The sequence below is a fragment of the Temnothorax nylanderi genome, unplaced genomic scaffold (genome assembly GCF_030848795.1).
Source record: "Temnothorax nylanderi isolate EJ_2023f unplaced genomic scaffold, tnyl_v1.0 TNYL_tig0497_pilon, whole genome shotgun sequence".
NCBI lineage: Eukaryota > Metazoa > Arthropoda > Insecta > Hymenoptera > Formicidae > Temnothorax > Temnothorax nylanderi.
Window position 1 is genome coordinate 13,772 of NW_027249559.1, and position 24,699 is coordinate 38,470.

At 41.7% G+C, this 24,699-nt stretch overlaps 1 protein-coding gene and 2 long non-coding RNA genes across 3 annotated transcripts; 1 reads left to right on the forward strand and 2 right to left on the reverse strand.

The window, feature by feature from the left end:
* The first annotated feature begins 295 nt into the window (after positions 1–295).
* Positions 296–3,114, forward strand: LOC139783394 (uncharacterized). Its single transcript, XM_071722543.1, has 4 exons — positions 296–475; positions 1,297–2,669; positions 2,730–2,923; positions 3,004–3,114. Exons 1-2 carry the CDS (start codon positions 296–298, stop codon positions 1,945–1,947), a joined length of 831 nt encoding a protein of 276 aa, XP_071578644.1. The 3' UTR covers positions 1,948–2,669; positions 2,730–2,923; positions 3,004–3,114.
* Positions 3,115–18,243: 15,129 nt separating this feature from the next.
* LOC139783405 (uncharacterized) lies at positions 18,244–19,152 on the reverse strand. Its single transcript, XR_011721255.1, has 2 exons — positions 18,738–19,152; positions 18,244–18,662 (listed from the first exon to the last, which is right to left on the reverse strand). It is a non-coding gene; the product is annotated as an uncharacterized lncRNA (long non-coding RNA).
* Positions 19,153–19,993: 841 nt separating this feature from the next.
* Positions 19,994–20,600, reverse strand: LOC139783406 (uncharacterized). The gene is made up of 2 exons (XR_011721256.1): positions 20,570–20,600; positions 19,994–20,259 (listed from the first exon to the last, which is right to left on the reverse strand). It is a non-coding gene; the product is annotated as an uncharacterized lncRNA (long non-coding RNA).
* Positions 20,601–24,699: the final 4,099 nt, after the last annotated feature.

The window sequence follows — 24,699 nt, forward strand, 5'->3', positions numbered from 1 at the left end:
TTGCTCCCGACAAAACGAGTCCGTCAAGAGCGCCACCGTGGATGTGCGAATAGAATTTGATTGTAAAGAGAATGTGCCTGCAAATACTACCGCCTATTGTCTCATCTTGCATGACCGCGTAATCGAATACTGTCCGTTGTCAAACGTAGTGCGCAAACTCACGTAAATTGTAATGTCGGTAAAAATTTCGATATAAGAGAGACAGATGTATCGCGATGTGATACAGTACGGATCGTTCCTTCGTTGCATCATGATCGCGCCAACGTTCGTCGATCTGCAAGGATTCATCGTCGGGATGAAATTTGTCGTAAAGGAGGTAGCGGTGCTGAGAAACGGGGCTGTTCTGGCGCATCACATCTTTACATGCCCCATGCCATGGAGTCTCCTTACAAAATTCGACAAGTCATGTGCTTCCTGGTTGATTCACAATCACCATGGATTACGATGGGAAGACGGAAACGTGCCGTACAGCATGGTGAAACGTTTAATTACATCGGCCGTGCTCGGTGAGCACGAGGACGACGACGATGACGACGAGATGCCGACTCTCGTGTACGTCAAGGGATGCCAGAAACGAGAATGGCTGGTGGATCTGCTTGAGAATAAAGCGAGAAAAAACTTAACCATCGAGACTTTGGATGCGGATTACGAAGATATCGAATCTTTAAATAATCTAGATGTTACCAATACTCTGCGATGTGGAAAACATGTTAAGAATTGCGCATTGCAAAATGTATTAAAAATATTTAACTGGTGGTCGCGACGCCAGAGAGAGATGTAATTTTTTTTAAATAAAAAAAATATAAATTTTACAATGTTTAATTTTCTTTTCCCTTTCCCATTAGTCGATAGTGTAAAAAAATTAAATAATAAGTAGGTATACGTGACGAATTCTAACTCGAGAGCTTCGAGGGGGGTATCAGGTTTATACGAACATGTCTGAACATGTTTCACGGTTGATGTCATGCGGAGAGTGGGTATACGTCTTAATACAGAAAAAATCCTACCTTAGTCCCCTCTCCTAAATTTCAGAGCTCTGATTGCGCGTTACAGAAACATTAATTTCCCCCTCCTTCATCATAGTTTTTTGGAAATTGCCGCGTATACTCGATTAATTTTATACGATTAGTCTCGTATCGGCTGCTTGTGTGAACGGTCCGCTTCTCATAACCGAGAGAAAGAATGTATTCCGTTGAAGGAAGCAACGGCGGCAGTAGACGTATGAATTATTACGTACCGATTCCCGATGTTGAAACTCCAACGTGTGAAAACAAGTAAGTTTTGTTTAATTTATAGAGCTATATATTTTTATATCTTTTTGCGAATTGTATTATTTTGAAAGTAATCTCATTATTTTTTTTCTACAGCATCTCGTTGGAGCGTCGCGCGGTTCGTATACTAGGCAGACGATATGCATTGACATCAACGGCTTATAAATATTTGGATATTGGAATCAGCGTGGGACCTGTGTCCTCTGTGGAACTACTTCTCGGTGATAACCGAGGAAATCAGATGGTGTTGGCTCATACGACGTGGACAGCGCTAATTGAAAGACGTGCGGATATCGAACGACTCCTGCAGTCAACCGCACCTTCATCAATGTTGATTCGAGATCTGCGTATAGAACTCGTAAAAATACGCGATGCGAATGTTGTAAAACTTACGTTGCATAATAATTCCATGTATATGAAATCATCGACCGTATTCTTCTTGTTCGAACTAGAACATTGCGTCGAGAATGTGTATTTTCAACTATGCCAAAATGTTCATGGCGTAAGTGAAAAATTTAAACAATTTGTAATCATTTTACGAAGAAATTGTATAACCGATAAATGTGACGCAGCGAGAACCTTGCGCGATGTTTTTGATAAAAATTCGATTATTGATTGCGAATTATTAGCTTATGCTTTAGACAATATTGTATACGATGCGACACATGAGAAATAAATTAACGTTTATATGATAAAAAGTTTATTATCTTTCAATTCTCCCAATTATTTATTATAAAGAAAAGAAACGTGAACGAGGAGACGCGAGAGAGAACGCGAACGAAGAGATGCGAACGAGAGAGAACGCGAGCGAAGGGACGCGAGCGACAGAGAACGCGCCTATGTATTCTTGCCCGCCATTGTAGTGCGAGACATATTTCATCTTTATTTCTTTTCGTCGTAAGGGGCTGTCCGATTTTAAACTGTTACCATATTGTTTTCTCTGGTGACATTTTACCCCCGCTTCGTTTTGCAACCTTCGTTAAATTCAGTTTCGTCGAGTTCCCGAGCAGTTCGGACGTGTTTCATGAAAATTTCGCAAAAGTTAGTGATTTCTTTTTGAACAAGTTTTGTTGTTATTTTTAAAATATTTGCATATCTAAAATTACAATTATGGCCGAACGTGTGGAAAGAATAGAAGACCATATCGAAATTACATATCCAGCTGCAGGAGTAAGTTTACATAATTGTATATTTAAAATATTTTTAATAATTTTTAAATATTTAAAATAATCATTCTTTTTTTCATATCGAAAAGACGTTATATATATTGCCAGTCAGGTCGATTTAAATTACTTTAATTGTTATTCTTTTTTGTTACAGTGGATATGGGTAGGCAACTTGCCCGTAGTTGAAATAGCGATAAATAATATGGTGAGGATTCGGATCCCTCGCAATCCGGTACGTATGAAAATATTCATAAATTTTACATTTTTTTAAATTTTTTTATTCTGTTTTCAGCGCGTTATATACATGCATGAGATTAACATACGAGGATTCATAAATTTGGCGCGCCAGCGTTGGGTGCGTTGGTTTAGGACGGATGACCAGGAAAACAACGCTGTAATCTGGGAAACTTCCGGGGACGGCGATATTTTCGGATTACGTCGTTTATTCGATATGGAGGCCTTTGAAGAGGAAGAAGAAGAACACTGGTAAATTACTTGTTTTTCCAATACAAAATATTGAATAAACATTGCTTTATATTAATCATTATTGCATTTGTGTGTTTCAGGTGAAGATCCTCCACATGCTCGATTGTCTATAGATATACTGCACTTATAAATTTTTTTATTTTATGATATACATTTTTTCTTAAAATAAAAAAGAAAAAAATATTAAATAATTATAATATCTATTCCTTTTCTTTCTCCCCTTCCTTACATAGTTTAATTATATATAATAAAATATATTTACAAATCATCAAAATATTTGCGATACATAATTATGTAGATTAAAGAATATTTTCAGATACTTAAATATAAGCTGCATTATTAGTCTTCTTTATTTTAAAAAATATTTTGATTTTTGAAGTATTAAAATTCTTATGGTATGGTTCAATACATATTTAATATATTTAAAAAATTAGTTTTTAGAGAAGGGAATGTAGTCCAATTAATGAATAAGAAAGAGAGAGAATGCGCGCGAGAGAGAACGCGAACGAGAAGACGGTCCTTTTCGAGAGGAAGAAAGAAGAAAAGAAGGAAAGAAGGAAATAACGCGCGACGTCATAACCGATCGGTGCTGCAAAAAAAACATGACCTAGTGAACCTGTGACCCACATGTTCGCCAAAAAACCTATAAATTTTCCTAAACACCGTGCGTAAAGAGGACATCGGGACCCTAGACATGCACAGCGGGGGTCTCCGAGAGACTCCCAGGCCAACTTTCTTTTTATTACCTCATATATCTCGGAGTTTTTTTTTAACGTACCGCGACGGTTAAATCGCCTAAAATTTTTGGTCAAGTACCTATGTCGGCCATCGATGCTTGACCATCTGCAGTGCGAGATGATATTCGTTTATAAATTCTGTCATCGACGTTCGTCGATACCCATAGAAATTGAGTCGCGTTGCTGCGCTTATGTCGTCTAGTGTTTATAAAATCTAGCTGCCTGTCATCAGCGCTCGCCTTTGTAACGCGCGACGCCATAACCGAATGGCGCCGCGAAACCCCGATAAGCGACTCTTCCTACGAAGAAAAGTGAAAAGGACCGCGGCGTCACACTAGTCGCAGGTCATAAATTATAGCCGCTCGCTCGCATCTGAGGTGTGAAATGACATCTGTTTATAAATACTATCGGCCGAACATCGACGCGAGGCGGCATTTGTTTATCGAACATGCCCCGACGCGCTCGCCTGATCCCCCCCCCCTCCCCCCCTTCCCTAGGACCTCCGCGATCTCGAGGCCCTCCCCCCCCCCCCCCGCGAACCCTATGCTGGGAACGCAGGGTCCTCCCCCCCCGCAGACCCCTCGGCCGGACCGCGGCGCTAGAGTTCCCCCCCGCCCCGCTCCCCCCTCGGAGCACCCGGCCTAGGTGTCTCACTATCTTCCTACTATTTAGCCAGTCGCGCAGCAATTTTGAGCCGCTTGCCCGTGAGCCCCATCAATTCCCCGCCAATTCGCTCTCGCTCTTCGTCGAGAGAACGCGATCGTGACGACGGATCGGCTAGCGATTCGTCGGATAGTCTAGAAAATACCATGGGGGGAAAAAACAAAAAAAATAGGAAGCATCATAACTCTGAGACGACCAAGGGGACAGGCGGGTCCCCGCCCCCTCCCCCTCGTCCCAGCAAAGACTCGACTGTTCCCTATATACCGAACATGAAAATTCTTGAAAAGTTTGATGGCGCGGTAGCGGTTGCCACCACCGTTCGTGAGGGATCATATATCGCCGAGAACAACAATGTAAACTTCTCGAATCCTAAAGAAACGGTTAGCAACACAATAAAGTCTCCTGCGATAGTTCCGACCGATATCAGTAACAATGGCCCTCCCCCGGGTTCGGTTATGGATCTTGATCCTGCCGTCGAGACGAGGAGGGGGGTCAAGCGCGCATCCGAGTGCGATTTGGCATTTACCGAGAGAGGATCGCCATCCCCTGCCTCTGTTTCTTCCAGCAAGAAACATCGCAGGGAGGCTAACCGCTATTCGGCCACTGATCTCCCGCCTTTCCTCGTTCATTTCCAGTATGCGGAATCCAACGTCGCTCCCGATTCGCTTTTGATCTCCAAAATCATCAACGGATTTGACGAGAGTATTTAAGAAATACACACAACTGGAAATAACAAAGTTCGGGCCAAATTTGAAACGCACCAGGCGGCTAATCGGGTTATTGGCCACCCATCGCTTAAAAAACATAACTTAGTAGCCTTTATACCCTCGTTCAAAATCATGCGTATCGCTATTGTCAAGGGTATCCCTCTGTGCCTCTCTGATAACGAAATCATGCAGGAAATTGAATCCTCTGTAAAAATTATCTCCATTCAACGTCTCAATCGCCGTGTCAAAAGAAACGGGGAGTCAGTGTTTGAACCGTCTAAAACAATTCTAATTAAATTCGAAGGACAAACTTTGCCTTTAGAGATCTCTATTTTTAAAACAAAATTAAAAATAGAGCCCTACATTCCCCAAATTCAAATATGCTTCTCCTGCTTTCGTTTCGGCCATATCAGCTCGAGCTGTCGTAGCAAAGCAAAATGCGGCAGATGCACGTCGGATTCACACGCCAATAAAGATGATTGTCCAAGAGCTAATCTACCCCCGGTGTGTATAAATTGTAAGGGCGATCATCTTCCCACAGCACCCACCTGCCCGGTTTTTATTAAACAGAAAAAAATTGTCCAAATAGCGGCTGAACAAAACATTCCCTATCTGGAAGCCCGCAACAAGGTTGAAAATTGTCAATTCTCAATCTACTCTCCCCCTCCCGACTTCAGTTCCTCGGACTCCTATCCCTCTCTTCCTGGTTATACGAGCTCTTCAGACTCCCCAAAAAGCACCCGATTCAATTTTAATGCAATGCCCTCGCTTAATAGTTCCCCCACCTCATCTTCACAGTCGTATTCAGGAATCCTGAAAAATGGTTCTCCCCGCAACCAGGGTAATTCACACCCCTCTTTCTCTCAACGCAGCTCCACGAGAAATCCCCCCCAGGAAAAAAATCCGAACATTAATCAACACAACCTCAAAGGGGCACACAACGACTGCCTATTCTATCCACACGGTAGAGAACAGACCTTTAACTCCCAACCTCCTATATTCAATTATGGCAATGCACCAACCAACGATAGAGGCAACAACCCATCTGACAATCCTAATCCTCCCTTCTCTTTTGAGTCCCTACGTAGCCTTTTTAAAATCATCATCGACTTTGTTCGCAACCTCACAGAATTTTTCCCTGCAGTTAACGACTCTCAAATTTATAAAATGGTGCTTCAATTTTGCACCATCATCCAAGGTGTTTACGGTCTTTAAATGCCTTCTAACACCTCCAGTTTGGTTTCCTCTCCCAGTTTTAACATTATTTATTGGAACTGCAGGGGCGCTTCTCTCAGGAAACCGGACATCGAAAAATTGTCAGAATCCCACGATATAATTTTTTTAGCGAAACCCTCCTAAACCCCTTACATTCCTTTTCCATTCCAGGTTTCAAAACAATTCGTCAAGACCGTGACACTGGCCGCCAAGGCATAGCACTTCTCATCCGTAATAACATAAACTTCTCCCCCATTAATCTAGATAGCATCCTGAAAACAGATGACTCTGTCGAAGCTATCGGTATCAAAATTTCAGTTAACAACACTAGTACAGCACTTTTCGGAATTTACAGACACCCCACCGGGGTCTGTCCACAGAGAACCTGGCAAAGATTTTTCAATCTGGCCAACTCCTTCCCTCAATCTCTAATCCTCGGAGATCTTAACGCACACCACCCCCATTGGGGGGCCCCTTCTCCCAACTCGACGGGACATGTTATCATGGACTTGCTGGACCGTTTCCCCTTTACACTACTCAATCCAAATACGCCTACATTCATTCCTCCCCCAGGCATTACACCATCCCTAATAGACCTCGCCATCGCCTCTTGCAATTTTGTTCCTCTCCTCAACACTTGCGTGTTTAACGACACGTGCGGTAGTGATCACCGTCCAATTGGTATCACAGTCAATGCAAAAATTAAAACAAACTGCATCTTTTCCCACAAATACAAACTTACCAAAATTCAACTTAGAGAGCTCTCTTACTCTCTAGAGAGCAAAACTCAAGAGATTGAAACTCTCGTTCTTCGCGATGCAGATAACGAACTCTTAAAACAGTACGACTCCTTCATCAACTCTTTACAGAAGGTCGTTGATTCCATCTCCCTCCCTTCCAATACGCCCAAAACCAGCAACAGCAATAGTATCCAACAACCAAATAACCCCCACCAAAACCCTCCCCCTGCCCCTTGGTGGAATGCAGAATGCGAAGAGGCAGTCAAAGCAAGAAGCCGAGCCTGCAGGACATATCGAAAAAAACCTACTGTAAACAACTTTCAGGTATATCGAAATCAAGTAACCACCACCCGTAAAATCCTAAGAACAGCTAAAAGAGAAGGATGGAAGAATTACTGCAACTCGCTTGATTTTATGACTCCTACGCCATCGATTTGGAAAATGATCAAAAGATTCCGCAATCGCAAATTAGCACCATCCGAAGACTCTTCCTCGATAAGTGAGTCGCTCGCTGATGAAACCATGGCAAATATAACTCCCCCCTCCTGTACGACAGACCGTCCTAACCTACTAAATAATCGCGTAAACCCCAATGGTCCTTTACAATGGCTTGATAACCCATTCATATATAATGAATTCCACCATGCTCTCAACACATGCAAAAGCAATTCCAGCCCGGGACTTGATTGCATCGATTACAGAATCCTCAAAACCCTTCCGATCTCTCTCAAAAAACTTTTACTCAGAATCATCAATAATATCTTTACAGAAGGAGAATTCCCGGAGGCCTGGTCCCACTGATTAGTCTATCTTATTCCTAAACCCCACGGCAAAGGAGCCCGCCCTATTGCCCTCACTTCCTGTCTACTCAAACTTCTCGAAAAGATGATCCTAAACCGCATCCATTGGTGCGCCGAATCCGGAACCACAAACCTTATCCCAGATCACCAGTTCGGCTTTCGCAAATTCCGCTCATGTTCTGACAACCTTACCATACTCAACGCAGAAATCCACAATAACAACCTCCTTAACAAAGCTACAGTAGCCCTATTCATAGACATCAAGGGTGCCTTTGACAACGTTAATCCCCCCATTCTAGTTGATGACCTTATACAGGCCAATTTTCCATCCAAAACATGTCAGTTTGTCCAAAACCTCATCACAGAAAGAATCGTTCAGTTTGTCATTCAGGGAAAGCTCTCTTCCCCGCGCATTTCGCGCAAAGGCACTCCTCAAGGATCAGTACTTAGCCCCTTCCTATTCAATTTTTATCTCAAAAATATAGCCTCCCTATTACACCCTGGGGTTAAGATTTTACAATTCGCAGATGATATTGTTATCTTTGCCTCGGCCAAAAGAATTAAAAAAGCCATCCACCGAATCGAGACAACTCTTGCAAATATTACAAATTACCTCTATAATCGCGGTCTAGAGATCTCTCCAAGTAAAACGCAACTTATGATCTTTTCCAAACAAAAAATCTTTAATCTAAACCAATTTAAAGTTCATATTGGTGACGACATCATCACCCCAGCGGATTCAGTTCGCTTCCTCGGCATTATCCTTGATCCCCAACTCACAGGAGCTCAGCATATGGACTCAGTCATCAGCAAAGCCAGAAAGGTCGCGGACGTAATTTCAGCACTAAGAGGAGTTTGGTGGGGTTCGCATCCCCAACTTCTCCTCAATATTTATAGAGCCGTCTTGAGAGGATACATAGAATATGCATCTCACATCTTCTCCCTTAAATCTAGCCCTAAATTCCATCATCTGGAAATTATACAGAACAAAGCTATAAGAGCCTGCCTAGGTTATCGTATATCCACCCCTATTAACACAATGTTTGCGGAAGCCAAAGAACCTCCTCTCAAATTACGACTCAAACACTTAGCATCAAAATATCTCATCAAATCTCTATCTATTACCAATCACCCGGTTATAGAAGCCATGTTTCAACTGGCCTTAACGGTGCAAGACAGACCACCCGACCTGGAATACTGCCGCAAAAAATTTCCTCTCCTTGATCTCTTCCTTCAAATAAAATCTTTCTTACCCTACATTCACTCCAAGGTAGCTCCTTCCCCCTTCCAACACTCATATCATTCCATACTATTCACCCCCTCTCTCTACCGACCAGATTCTGACCTTTTAAATTTGATTGACAAAACCCCCAAACCTTTGGTTCAGAACATATTCCTCCAAGCGTTCGGCCCGATCATTCAAGATTCCACAGTCTTTTATACGGATGGCTCTTAGAGCTCTAAGATTGACTCATTCAGCTGGGTTGGCGCCTCGTGCTACTCCCCGCAACTTCAAAACCATTTGATGTTTAAACTCCCTGCCCAGGCCTCGGTCTTCACAGCGGAAGCCTGGGCAATATACAATGCGGTGTTGCTTACCCTCGACCTCCCCGGCCCTAAGTTCTCCATTATTTCGGACTCTAAAAGCGTGCTCGACGCTCTATCCAATCCTGTCACATGTAGGTCAAATTACATAATTCCACTCATAAAAAGCAAAATATTAGAAGCCCAAAACCGCGGCAAGAAAATCCTTTTCATTTGGATCCCCTCTCACAAAGGCATCTCGGGTAACGAAATCGCGGATGAACTTGCCAGAAAAGCCATTCGCCTTGGCACTGCTAACCCTTTTTTTAAGATACCCCACTCAGATTTCTTTATTGAACAACGCGAAAAATTAGCTATAGAATTTCATAACTACCTATTTAATAAAGCTCGATGCAAGGGCAACCATTTTTTTGTCAACCTATATGTCAACACGCCTAAACCTTGGTATTATCAATCCGGCCTTAAACGCGATGCTGTGGTCACGATCTCGCGACTCAGGGCAAACCACTACAATTTGAACCACAGTCTTTTTAGAAAAAATATAGTTGATGATGGCTCATGCGCTTGTGGCGACCCGGTTCAGGATATCAATCATATTATATTCAATTGCCCCTTAACATATAACAAAGCAACTTATCTCAGACAGGCGATTCACTCGAGTGAGGGACCGCAGTGCAATGATATCTTTCCGACTCTCGCAAGACCCACGCGCAGAATCTGTCGACTAATTATGTCTTTTTGTAGATCAGCAGAAATCAATTTATAATGCGCGCGCTCGCGCGTGCCTGACCGACCGCCGGCTCCCCACCACTCGCCTAGTGGCTTTCCCACTCTTTCTCTCCCTCCTATCCAAACATGAACGCCGCCTCGTGAACCTAAGTCTATTTACACGGCTACCAGTAGCAGTTTCAAGCTACTCACAGTTGACTATACAAACAGTGGCAAAAGCTGGCCATATTGTCCTCGGATTAGAGGCAGGAGCCAATTAAATAAAGAAGAAGAAGAAGAAGATAGAAGTGAAGTGTGCGTCGTGTGCGAGAAATCGGAGTTAGACGTGAAAGATAAAGAAAGTGAGCAGGAGTGTTCAGTGTTTAGTGTTCAGTGTTCAGTGTTCAGTGTTCAGTGTTCAATTATATAAAGAGTGAAAGAAATAAAACTTAAAATTGACGGTTAACCGAGAAAAATTATATTCACTCTTAGAGGGAATAGTTAATCTGTATATAAATAAGATTGTACAGATTTTCTATTCTCTTCCAAAAAGCACTTTTGATCTTAGCTTTGTTGCAGGTGCTGCTTCTTAGAAGACAGGAAAAATATAGAAAAAGATGTCGAATCGTAAATCAAGTTTATGGTGTGTTGCGAAGGAGTGCAACAATATTACGGAGAAAAGACACTTTTTTTTATTCCCTAAGGAACATGATAGGTACAATTTTGTTTTAATTATCATTTTTTAAAGCATGTATATAATTTTATATAGATATATTGAATCCACACACATAATTCAATATTTTCATATTTCCCTAAAATCTATCTATATATATATGTAATATATTTTTTATGTTAATAACAAATTGGCATAACATTTTTAGATGGTTGCAATGGATACATGCATGTGGAAGACTCGACTTGCAAGTGATGGGCCCAGAATATGGTCATCGCAACTATCGACTATGCCACTTGCATTTTGAAGAAAAGTGGTACAAAATAGGCCAAAAAAGAGCTTCTCTTCATCCTGATGCTGTACCTACAATATTTTTTGGAAGAGAGTAAGTAATAAACTTTTTATACTGCACATTATTGTTTATTCTAAATAATATTTAAATTTTTTAATAATGAACAATATTGTATAATATAAAATGATACTATATATTTGATAAGATAAAAAACATTTGATAACATAAAATAATAATATTACATTTAATAATATCAACAATATTTGATAATATATGAAATATAATAATACTATCCATAATATAACTTTTACAGCAATACACTTGTGACAACAGCATCAGAAGAACATACACAAGAAAGAAATGATAAGGAAGATGAAGCAGTGATTGAAGTTGTTGAACAACAAGAAGAAACAAACAGGTTCTTCAATCTCTATATACCTTATAACATATTTCTATAATAACAAAAATAGATTTTGCTGTTATAATATATTTTTTGTGCAAAATATATATATTTTATTTTTCTATCAATATAGGGTATGAAAAATGTATGTGATATGTTTCAATAGTATCCAGACGTCAAACGCAACGCTATCCATGGATAGAGATGCTGAAATTGCTAAACCGTAAGTTTTTACTTTATTCAACATATGTGTGTGCATTTTAATTATATTGTATTATTTGTAAAGATATACAGTTTATGATAGTTATTATTTCGATTTATAAATACACATGCACACATTAAAATACATTTCTCAGTTTTATATTTTATATTATTTTGTCGTTTTTCTCTTAATTTTTTAAAACAATAAAAATAAATGTAAAAAATAATTATTTACATGATTGCATAATATATTCAGTATCTAATTACATTTATTTAGAAGTTTTCAAAATTCTCATGTTATTTGTACTTTATTTTTTTCCTGTACAGGATTGCAAAATTATTAAAATTGTTAGTTAATTTTTCTCAATATATTTATATTTTTTCTAGTTGTATAATTTTATTTTTTTTCAATACATGCAATATATTTCTGTAATGTTATAATATTTCTCTATTGTTTAGAAGCACATCCAGCAGCTGTAAAAGATCCAGAAGCATGTGTTCAGCAGCTGTAAAAGAAACTTCGCGGCAGAAGAAATGGAGAGAACGACATTTGAAATTGAAAGCAGATAATAAAATGCTACGTGAAAGACTTAGACGGCTTCGAAAGAAAGTTGAGAACCTGGAAAGCAAGGCAAAGTCTCAGGAAGAATGTAAGGAACACGAAATTCTTCGTCAATTAGGCTATAAGTTACTACCGACTAATTTTGCACAATTATTATCTGCACAAATTGACGCGCAAATTAAAAGCAAACATGGGAGAAGATATAGTCCTGAATTTAAACGGTTTGCTTTAAGCTTATTTTTTTTAAGTCCGCGAAATTATCGAGAACTTAGGAAACAGTTTGCATTACCTTCCATTCGTGGTCTACATTCATTCACGCACACATGGCAAATTAAACCCGGCATAAACAACAAAATTTTTGACGCTTTATCTGTAAAATTAAATTCATTACCGCCTTTAGAACGTCATTGTATATTGTGCATCGATGAAATGAGTTTAAAAGCTCATTTATTTTATAATCTTTCACAAGATGAAATAGTTGGATTTGAAAATACAGGCAACGAGAGATCAGCGAAACCTGCAAAAAATGCTTTTGTTGTTATGGCACGCAGCATTGCAGGTGATTGGAAACTTCCAGTTTGCTTTTGTTTTGTTGAAACAACATGTAGAGCAGATGTATTAAAACCTATTATATTTGACATTATACGTAAATTACATAATTGTGGTGCTACCGTGCATGCTTTAATTTCGGATATGGGGTCTAATTTCATGCAGCTGTCTCGTGAATTGGGCATTTCAATAAACAATTCAATTTTTTTAGTTGACGATTTTGAAATATTCGATACTCCCCATTTAATGAAAAGAACACGCGATAATTTATACAAACATCGTATAGAATTTGGAATGGACAAAGTTGCTTTATGGACTCATATTGTCGATTTTTATAACATATGTAACGAACAGCGCGTAATATTGTCGCTTGTTCGTTTCGCGAGCGCACATACCGTTGATAAGGTCGACATCATTAAACAAAAGGTACATTAATGATAGTATAAGGTATCGCATTATAGTTAAAGTATTATAATATAGGTCATAAGTATAAATATATATATATATATATTATAGATATTATAAGTATCGCACTATAGTTGCAGAATAATATAATGGAAGGAACGCGGAAATAACTAAACAGCATATATTTTGATTAGTTCGTTTATTAAGCGTGCTACATCCATCAAATGTACCGGCACACGTCGCTCTCGGAAAATCACGCGATTTTCGCGTGACGCTCTCACGTATCCGCGTGGACCATAGTCCCTTACCCCGGGACCCCACCGAACTGGGGGTATAAATACAGGCCCCGCGGGCCGGATACTGCTGTTCTGTTTCGACTTTTCGGGATTCACATGCGGTTCCGACATTATCTGAGAGCAACGTGAGCTGATTTCGAACTTAGTCGCGAGCGCGTTTCTTGTGATCGAACTTAGCCGCGAGCGCGTTAACTGTGATCGAACTTAGCCGCGAACACGTATCTTACGATCGAACTCGCAGCACGCTCCGTTGTCGATGTGACCGCGATCCTACCTGTAAAAAGAAATCAAAGTGTGTTTTACAATAAATTGGTTTCAACGTATTAGCCAATAATTTCATTCTACTTACCTCCTGACTTTGAACCCGACTCTTCCAGTCGATGCGCGCCTCCCTCAGGGCGTTCTCGATAGATCCTCGAACTGATGCGCGCCTCTCCCAGGGCGTTCTTGCGAAGTCCTTACTTAGATGCGCGCCTCTCGCAGGGCGTTCTCTGATTTCCGCTGATCTTTCCTCGTTCCTGCTATTGTAAAATAAAGTTTGATTAGGGAATATCGACAAATCGAGCATTTAATTACCCGTTACCCCTAAGGACTACACACACATTTACACACGGCCACAAGGACATAAGCACACAGGATTTCGTAGGATATAAGCAAGGAGAAGGGCGACATACACACTTTAACCGGAATCAGAATAATAATAAGCAATAATCATAAGGTAAGTCGATCGTCACCAATGGTGCGCTCGAGGCGTTCCGGACAGGCCCACCAGCTGAAAAGGCTTCGGCGCGCCTATCATACGGCCGGTGAATTCGATCCCAGCATATTCAATGATTTTCCGTCACACCCGGTAACATCCGAGTCTCACGCCAATGTTCAAGACGGCTCCGAATCGCGACCACCGTCTCCGGCTGCCAAACAATATCCGAAACCTAGAATCACTCGAGTAGAATCATTAACCCAGAAAATTCGACTCATCCTCCGCGAGTGTAGCGCGACACGAAACGCCAACGAAAATTGAAATAACAGACTCCTACTTACCTGCGAGTTCCGCTTAAGAATCCCCATCGGTTTACACATTTCGGTGCACTCAAACCCACTCCGACGTCCCTATTTCACCCCGGACGTGACAACTGGTGACAGCGGTGGGATGTCAAGACATTCCTGATATACCACGGATGTTTTGGCATCGCACTTTAATGAAAGGCTTGAGAAATTAATGGCACGATTCAGGTCTGCAAACTTAAGCATACAACCCGATAAGTGCGAATTTTTGCGGCACGAAGTGAATTACCTTGGCCATGTAGTGGGAAAGAATGGAGTACGGCCAGACCCACTAAAGCTAACAGCCGTCAAAAACTTCCCTAAGCCGCGCAATCTGAAGAATATTCGCCAATTTCTCGGTCTGGCGGGATATTATCGCCGCTTCATTCCTGATTTTTCAGGGATTGCCAGCCCGTTATCTAACCTTCTGAAAAAAGACTCTGCCTTCGTTTGGAACGAAGCAACGCAGGGGGCGTTCGAGACTCTCAGAGATCTGCTGTGTAAACCACCAATCCTGCAGTTCCCCGATTTCGAGCGCGAATTTTTGCTCACTACCGATGCTTCTAATCACGCCATAGGAGGTATATTGAGCCAAGGAGTCATAGGCCAAGACCTTCCGGTCGCTTACGCTTCAAGAGTATTAAACTCTGCAGAGAAGAATTATTCGACCATCGAAAAAGAGCTCCTTGCAATCACTTATTGTGTAAACCATTTCAGGCCTTACTTATACGGGCATAGGTTCACGCTCATCACCGACCATCAACCACTGGTTTGGCTGCATCGAGTCAAGGACCCCACATCTCGCCTCATGCGATGGCGTTTAAAACTGGAAGAATACGACTATAAAATCGTATACAAAGCAGGCGTCAACAACAAAAACGCTGATGCTCTATCCAGGAATCCACCTGCAGATGTTTCCTATGCATCCCTTTTCCCGGTCTTTAAGAAACAACGTATTGGGTCAGGGGCAGCTCACGCCTGTCTGGGAGACGAAGGTGACACTGACTCTGATGATGATCGACCACGAAAGCGATATGCTATCACTAACGATGCTGAAGAGACAGTAGTAGCCACCCCATCGACCTCGACACCGCTATCCTTAATACTAGAACCCTTGTCTCCATCCGAAACAAGCGAATCCGCATCCGCAAACAAATATAACTTGAGACCAAAAAGAAACGTCACTTTTGCCGAACCACCTGACGAGCCACAAGAAGATGAAGAGGAAGAAGAAGAGGACGAGTTTCACGGGGATGCCAACGGCCCTGATGACGAAGACCACATTGCCTATGATGAGAGCGAAGACCCACAAACCAAACCACAATTAGTAATTGCACACGGTATACGTTGTCAGATAAAAGAAAGAGACACGTTGTTACTCGACAGGGACGATAACATTGTCATTATGGTATCTGCAAATAAACGTCCGTTTGATAATGGTGCTCATGAGTTGGAAACTGCTGGTACAATGCCTCCGCTTAACGATCTTATGCTCGGAAGAGCCAGAGTCTATCCGTCGACTTTCCCTGAACGACATATTATCGTATTACCTGTGAAGGAAAGACCAAGCATAAGTATGGATAAGAATATATTAATCGAATGTTTTGCTTCTCTAGTAGAGGTAGTTACAGAAATAAATCTAACTACTATAAGCTTAAGGAAAACCGAACATTTAGATTCACTTGCCTGGGGTTCCGTTCGACTATCTTTACAGCTTGCCATGGCAGAGCGGCCCATAACTATCTCCATATGTCATGGGCTGACCACTATTCCTTCTACGGACTATAGATTTCCTATTATTCAGGAGCATCACGAATCTGCTGCTGGTGGACACAAAGGTGTCACCAAAACTTACCGTCGGATTAAACAGAAGTTTATTTGGAAAAACATGAAAGCAGACGTCCAGAATTTCATTAGAAAATGTCCCACCTGCCGAACACAGAAACTCACGAGAAGGAAAACTCGACAGCCCATGGTGATCACGGATACACCTGGTCGAGCATTCGACAAGGTGGCTCTCGACCTCGTTGGCCCATTTCGAAGATCGCCTCAAGGTAACGCATATGTACTAACGATGCAGGATCTCCTTACTAAATACTCTGTGTACGCACCTCTACAAGATGTCAGAGCCGAAACAGTAGCAAATGCATTTGTACATTTCTTCATATGCCGATTTGGATGTCCTAGAGCTATACTGACGGATCAAGGCACAGTTTTTACGGGACTAGTTATGAAGAAAATTGCCATCAAATTCCGCATACGGCAATTCCGCACAACGGCATATCATCCGCAAACCAACGGATCACTGGAGAGATCGCACCTCGTACTGGTAGAATACTTAAAATGCTTCATAAAAAAAGAGGAGCAATGGGACGATCTCATTGACCGCGCCAGCTTCTCCTACAATACGTCTGTCCACGAAGGAACTGGATACACGCCGCATGAATTAATATTTGGCCAAATCGCTCGGATTCCGTCCAAATTCAACCGAGAAGAGGATCTAACGACATACTGTTCATACCTTACAAACTTGTTTAAAGAAATTAGAGATTTACAAGAATCAGCTAGGAGTAATCTAGTCAGAGCTAAACAACGATCAAAAGTGTATTACGATAATCGCGCTTATCCGGAAACTTTCCATGTAAACGACCTCGTAATGTTGATTAATAATAGGAAAATAGATAAACTTAGCCCGCAGTATAATGGACCTTTCCGCGTATTAGAAGTGCTGGATCACGAAAACGTTAGAATTAAGGTGGGAAATTCCTCGAAGGTAACCCATAGTAATTTACTCAAAAGAGCCTACCATGGCGAGCCAGGATGAACACTGTTACAAATGATTCACGATATCTACTTCGCGAGAGTCTTACCTCTCACAACGTTCAATTCGAGTTATCACAGGAGTCCAGACTCGCTATGGTGGACGCACGAAGGTGTAGCATCGATTTAGAACTTGTAAGAATATACTATTAAGGATGTTTTATATAGACAGGCAAGATGTAATGAAGGTGGTTGGGACGGCCCCTATAGAACATTCTTAAAAAGCGACATTCTGTAGATTTAAGGTAAAATAGATTAAGGCTACCCGTAAGAACGGGAGGTACAGGCATCGATCTCGCGTGTGAAGACGAAGAAGGGTCAATTTCGATTTGTTTAGTCACGAGTATAAGCGTAGATTTTTACTCTTCGTCCGCACGCGCCACGACGTGTAATTTTACGGGGATCGATGCCGGACATATATAGAAAAGTTCCAAGAACTTGAATAAGTTGCGTTTCTTTATTGTATTTCCAGTGTCACACTGTGTTACTGTCGTCCGGGATACTAATGTCGATGTTGTAATGTGATATGCTAAAAACACCCCAGATAGATGCCTCCAAGGATAACGTAAGCCGTGTGCTACCTTGATGTGGCCTACCAGGACAGCCCCACTCTGATGCAACATGGCCAGAGGTGCATCACTCGCAAAGCACTGGCTCGTTCAACTCGCAGTCACAGCGTTCGACCGCTGTTCCTCCACTTAACGGGGGGGGGGGGGGGTGTAACGAACAGCGCGTAATATTGTCGCTTGTTCGTTTCGCGAGCGCACATACCGTTGATAAGGTCGACATCATTAAACAAAAGGTACATTAATGATAGTATAAGGTATCGCATTATAGTTAAAGTATTATAATATAGGTCATAAGTATAAATATATATATATATATATTATAGATATTATAAGTATCGCACTATAGTTGCAGAATAATATAATGGAAGGAACGCGGAAATAACTAAACAGCATATATTTTGATTAGTTCGTTTATTAAGCGTGCTACATCCATCAAATGTACCGGCACACGTCGCTCTCGGAAAATCACGCGATTTTCGCGTGACGCTCTCACGTATCCGCGTGGACCATAGTCCCTTACCCCGGGACCCCACCGAACTGGGGGTATAAATACAGGCCCCGCGGGCCGGATACTTCTGTTCTGTTTCGACTTTTCGGGATTCACATGCGGTTCCGACATTATCTGAGAGCAACGTGAGCTGATTTCGAACTTAGTCGCGAGCGCGTTTCTTGTGATCGAACTTAGCCGCGAGCGCGTTAACTGTGATCGAACTTAGCCGCGAACACGTATCTTGCGATCGGACTTAGCCGCGAACACGTATCTTACGATCGAACTCGCAGCACGCTCCGTTGTCGATGTGACCGCGATCCTACCTGTAAAAAGAAATCAAAGTGTGTTTTACAATAAATTGGTTTCAACGTATTAGCCAATAATTTCATTCTACTTACCTCCTGACTTTGAACCCGACTCTTCCAGTCGATGCGCGCCTCCCTCAGGGCGTTCTCGATAGATCCTCGAGCTGATGCGCGCCTCTCCCAGGGCGTTCTCGCGAAGTCCTTACTTAGATGCGCGCCTCTCGCAGAGCGTTCTCTGATTTCCGCTGATCTTTCCTCGTTCCTGCTATTGTAAAATAAAGTTTGATTAGGGAATATCGACAAATCGAGCATTTAATTACCCGTTACCCCTAAGGACTACACACACATTTACACACGGCCACAAGGACATAAGCACACAGGATTTCGTAGGATATAAGCAAGGAGAAGGGCGACATACACACTTTAACCGGAATCAGAATAATAATAAGCAATAATCATAAGGTAAGTCGATCGTCACCAATGGTGCGCTCGAGGCGTTCCGGACAGGCCCACCAGGTGAAAAGGCTTCGGCGCGCCTATCATACGGCCGGTGAATTCGATCCCAGCATATTCAATGATTTTCCGTCACACCCGGTAACATCCGAGTCTCACGCCAATGTTCAAGACGGCTCCGAATCGCGACCACCGTCTCCGGCTGCCAAACAATATCCGAAACCTAGAATCACTCGAGTAGAATCATTAACCCAGAAAATTCGACTCATCCTCCGCGAGTGTAGCGCGACACGAAACGCCAACGAAAATTGAAATAACAGACTCCTACTTACCTGCGAGTTCCGCTTAAGAATCCCCATCGGTTTACACATTTCGGTGCACTCAAACCCACTCCGACGTCCCTATTTCACCCCGGACGTGACACATAGATAGTAAGCAATGGATTAAAACCGCTCCGAAACTATCTAAAAATCATATTGAACCTACCAGTTTTCAAAAAATGAAAGTCAAATATGCCGTTCAAATTTTTAGTAATCGCGTAGCTGCAGGCATGTGTACTCAGATGTCCTCTGGCTTTCTTTCAAGTGAGGCAATAGGAACAATAGATTTCATTGATCATTTTGACAAATTATTTGATATTCTAAATTCCTCTGCAATAAATAACCCTAAAGAATATGGAAAAGTATTTACAGGAAGCGAAAAACAAATTAATTTCTTAGAACAAATGATAAATTTTATGAAAAATATAAATGTAATTAATGAAAAAGGTTCACGTGTTAGAGTTAATTGTTTTGAATGCTGGCAAATAACAATTAAAAGTATAATGCTACTTTGGAATAAATTAAAATGTTACGATTTTCCATATCTTCGCACACGAAGAATAAATCAAGACTGTATTGAAAATTTTTTTGGTTCTATTAGACAACAAGGCGGTAATTGCTTAAATCCGACACCAATACAGTTTACTCGCGCTTTTAAAAAATTATTCAGTATGAAACTGTTACAACATACAGATACGCAAAATTGTGCTGTAGATACAGATGAAATGTTAAATTTAATTGGAGATCAATCATGTTCGAGTCCTTCATCATCTTCTGCGTTCATTCCATCTTCGGCGCGTCCAATTTTAGACATCCCCAATCATGACTATTACAATATGGACCTGCCAGAAGAAAATGCGTTTAGATATGTATGCGGGTATTTAATAAAGAAATGTCTACAAATACATACATGTGAAGCGTGTACAACTTATCTTAATGAAAACAAGACTGTCATAGATGATACTAGTTTATATTGTTCTTTTCGAGCTTTTACTACCACAGAAGAAAATCAATTTGGAAATTTGAACGTAGCAAGTCATAATTTTTGTTCTTATATACATGAATTAGAAAAAATATTTGTAACTACTTTTGAAAGTAATTGTTTCCAAAAAAATATTGGTAAATATTTATTTGAACTTGCACAAGCCGTACCTTTTGAAGCACCATGTCCAAATTTTCCAACAGTATATTTAATAAAACTATTTATGCGCATGCGTATTTACTATACTTTGTCTCAACATAATAAAGCACCCAAAAATGTTGATAAAAAAGTCACTAAAAAAAATAGAAAACTTCTTAATATTTTACATTTATAATTCTTTTCTTTTCTGACTTATTTTTTACTTGTTTGTATGCATACAGTCTTATTTTCACTAAAAATGCGCATTATTATGAAATTCGGTTAATTAGTAGTCAAATAATGGATTATCTTTTATAACTTAGTATTTCCCGTTTGTTCTTTAGGTTTGCGATTTATATATTCCATGAAATCATACAGGGTTAATTATTATAGAAAATTTTTCTTCTCTCTCGCTTTCTCTTTGGCTCGTACCGAGGTGGATCGAGTAGCTGAGGTACAGACAAATGACTGAGAGTTAGGAGAGAAGAAATAAAGATATATTTAACAATATATATTTATATGCATGTATGTCCATACAGTAATGTACTTTTTTTCCAAGTTTGTGTTTTGTGTGTGTGTCATATATCTACATGCATAGGTTTCTTGTTTCGTCTTTTAGGTTTAAGGTTTATTGAAATTAACTGTCATATAACATTTTTTATAACTATGTATTTTGTATGTGTGTGTGTGCGTGCGTCATATATATTTACATGCACGGGTTTATTGTTTCGTCTCTTAGGCTTAAGATTCCTTGAAATTAACACCTACATAACATTTTTTATAACTATATATTTTGTGTGTGTGTGTGTGTGTGTCATATATCTATATGCACGAGTTTATTGTTTTGTCTTTTAGGCTTAAGGTTTCTTAAAATTAACTCATAACATTTTTTATAACTGTGTATTTTGTATGTGTATGTGTGTGTGTGTCATTTAGCTATATGCATGGATTTATTGTTTCATCTTTTAGATTTAATGTTTCTTGAAATTAACTGTCATGTAAAACTTTTTATAACTATGTACTTTATGCGCGTCTCATACATCCATATGCTGTGACGTTGCAGTTTCGCTGCATCGTTGCAGCGCCCCGCCGCCGTCACAAGGCGCGGGTTTCGCGACCTTTTTCACGCCCGAGGACGGTTCAACGAATCGATGCGAGATCTCCAGGGGCATATTGTAATCGCGTTGCATATTCTGATCCTTTTTGTTTTATTTTGTATCATTTGCGTGGCGCCTCACCGAGCCGAAGACCGGAGTTTCCTGAGAGGATGCAGAGGATCGCGGAAAACGGAGTCGACGAGAAAGATAACGGCGAGAGATCGGACGACGGCAAGCGGATCGAAGCGACTCGCGGGCCGCCGAGAGCGACGGAGCGCAGGAAAACACGCGCGCGGCGCGTGACACAGCGGCGGGCGGACCCATAATGGCAGGGCCCCGGGACGCCGGGGCTAAATCCGCTAATCTGCCCTCCTCACACTGCTGACCGGATTCCGGGATAGGTGGCCACCATTCCCGAACCGAAAAGGAGGAATACGGAGGCAGACACGTCCCGTCCGCCGCCGGGAAGAATCCCGGAAAAAATTGCCGCGCGAGCGAAGGGCCGTTGAGCGCCCTGCGGAAAGCCGTAATTCACGGCCCTACGCACGAATCCGCCGCGAGCCTGCGAGCTCACCCCTCATTGGTCCGCGCTCCAACGTCGCGGGCCGCGTACGCCCGGGGTGGGGTGCGCTATCGATTCCGCCATCGAGCGAAATTTCGGGAGCATTCGTAAATCGTCCTCGATAACCGACGCACGTCAAAGGCCAAGTCGCGATATTCTCTGCGCGTTAGGTCGCATTTTGGGAGCTGAGTACGACGTCCGGCTGCTCTCTTTCGACCCTTGGGACGACGGCGAGGACCCTCGGGAGAGAATCTGCCTACGGTGAGGTTGCCTCGGTAACGTTTTATGTAAAGCCACGACACCGCTCCCCGGGTCGCGCTCTCGCTCGGGAAAATTCGCGATAATTAGCGTATTCGCCGACAAGGCGTATTTAGCGATCGATAGCGAGAGCGAGGGGCACCGGAATGGTCTCGTGGCCGTGGGATCGCGATCGAAATCTACGAACCTCTGGAGATCGCGGCAGGCGCGTCGATGACGACGTCGATATCGCGAATACGCCATTTCTCGCGCCCTTCACGTTCACGACCGCGTGTCTCGTTATGCGTAGTATTTCGCCCGGTCGAATCTTAGATTCTGCACGCGATATTAATGGCGTCAGAGGGATATTCGCGTTGGTTTAATTGCGTTACTTACGATTCGCGTTCGGGCATTTAGACTATCCTCGCGATATCGGCTGCGTTGAGATATTATTCGCGGTAGGATGTGGTTCGCCTTAAGATACCATCCGCGTCGACCTAAGGTTGCGTCTCGTTATTACTCGCGGTAATTCCGTAATCTTTCTCGCGTTAATTCGAGTATTTCGCGTTAGGCCGAGTGTCTCGGCGCATCATTTTTCGCGTTGGACGATTGCTGACGATCGCGGGTGTTGCGTTCGATCAGAATCACTTGCGTATTCTCAGTTTCTTGCGTTAGGATAAATCGGTCATTTCGCGTTAGTTATAGTATTGGTCGCGGTAATCCCGTATATTTTCTCGCGTTAGTTTAGTATTTCGCGTTACGTCAAGCGCCCCGGCGCCTTATTCTTCGCGTGAGGATATCCCTGGCGATATCACATGTTGCGTTCGTTCCTTCTTGCGTTGGGACATTACTCGCGTCGCGTTCGTTGCGTTAGTTTAAGATTATTCTTTGCGTTAGTTTAAGATTACTCTTTGCGTTAGTCTAAGATTATTCCCTGCGTTAGATTGAGATTATTACTTGCGTTAGAGTAAGATCCTTATGGCGACAGAATCCCGGCACGGGTTTGGGAACTTGCGTTCACGCGCTCCAAGCGTGGCGCATTATCATTTCGCGGTATTTCGCGCTATTATTTCGCGTTTATTTCCGTTATGTCGTAGTCAGTCGTAATTTGTACCGATATTCTATGTTATTTGTCCGCGAACTTGTCTACTATTATTAGCTGTGAAATTATATGATCTCGATGATTTTGTAAGTTTAGTTTTCCTCACACGTTCTCTTGCTGCGCCTTCCGCGCGTTTACTGAGTTAACGTAATTTTCCGTTTATTTCTGGCGTCCGCGTTATCATATTTTGTATTCGAAATTTGACGCCCGCGTTATCTACCACCTGCTATTTGCTTTTGCAGAAATTTCTACCGAATAAATGTTATCTTTTATCTGTTAACCGCTTGAGTTCGTGATCTTGATTATTTTGCGTCACCCCGCCGAATACCGCGCTGCCCTTCATCAACCCCGCCCTGCTATTAGGTCGAGCTAGCCATTCCCTCGCACACCGACTCATTTCGTTTTGCGTCTCGTTTTTGGTTTCTCGCGATTTCGCGGACGCGAATTTACGCGTCTGGCGCCCAACATTAGAATCTTTTCGTGGAGTGTCGGAGGTGCGAGAGAATCACCGGGGAGGCCTACCATCCTGCTCTCCTTTCCCCTTTTGATCCGGCACACGTCCCGGACCGCTCCGGGAGTGAAAAAGTCGTGACAATGCATGTGTATTGTTTCGTCTTTTTTAGGTTTAAAGTTTCTTAAAATTGATTGTTACATACAATTTGTTATATGTACAATATGTATAGTTTTTAACTATAGTTTTCTTGTAATATATTCGTACAATTGTGTTAATAAAATATGAAATAAGATATTTATCTTTATTTTTAAATCTTGCTATCTAATATTTTGTTTATAACGTAAATAGGTGTCTGATGTGCTTCTCGCGCAAGGAGTCATAATTGCCGCATAAATAAATAGAAGACTACAAAGAAGACGGAGCATTCCCCCATTGCATAAATGTGCATCTCTTACATATTAAGTATCATGGCAAGTATATTGGCAGGTTAAAGAAGAGAGATTTTATTTTTCTCTTGCACCTTTTTTTGCCTTATATCAAAATTTGGATCAAATAGCAATATGGACAAATGATTCAACTGTGGAGAATATATATATACCTATATTAAACAAATTGCCCATAGTATGACAATAACAGATTGGCAGCAGATATTACAACAGATCCAGTATTATCTGTATCCGCATTAAACTCGTGTTTTGCTGACAGATTCT

What these genes read in the sequence shown, in the direction of transcription:
- LOC139783394 (XM_071722543.1), top strand. Translation starts at nt 296, where the DNA reads ATGAAATTTGTCGTAAAGGAGGTAGCGGTGCTGAGAAACGGGGCTGTT. An exon ending in GAAACGTGCCGTACAGCATG is followed by an intron (nt 476 to 1,296) that starts GTGAAACGTTTA and finishes TTTAATTTATAG; the next exon opens with AGCTATATATTTTTATATCT.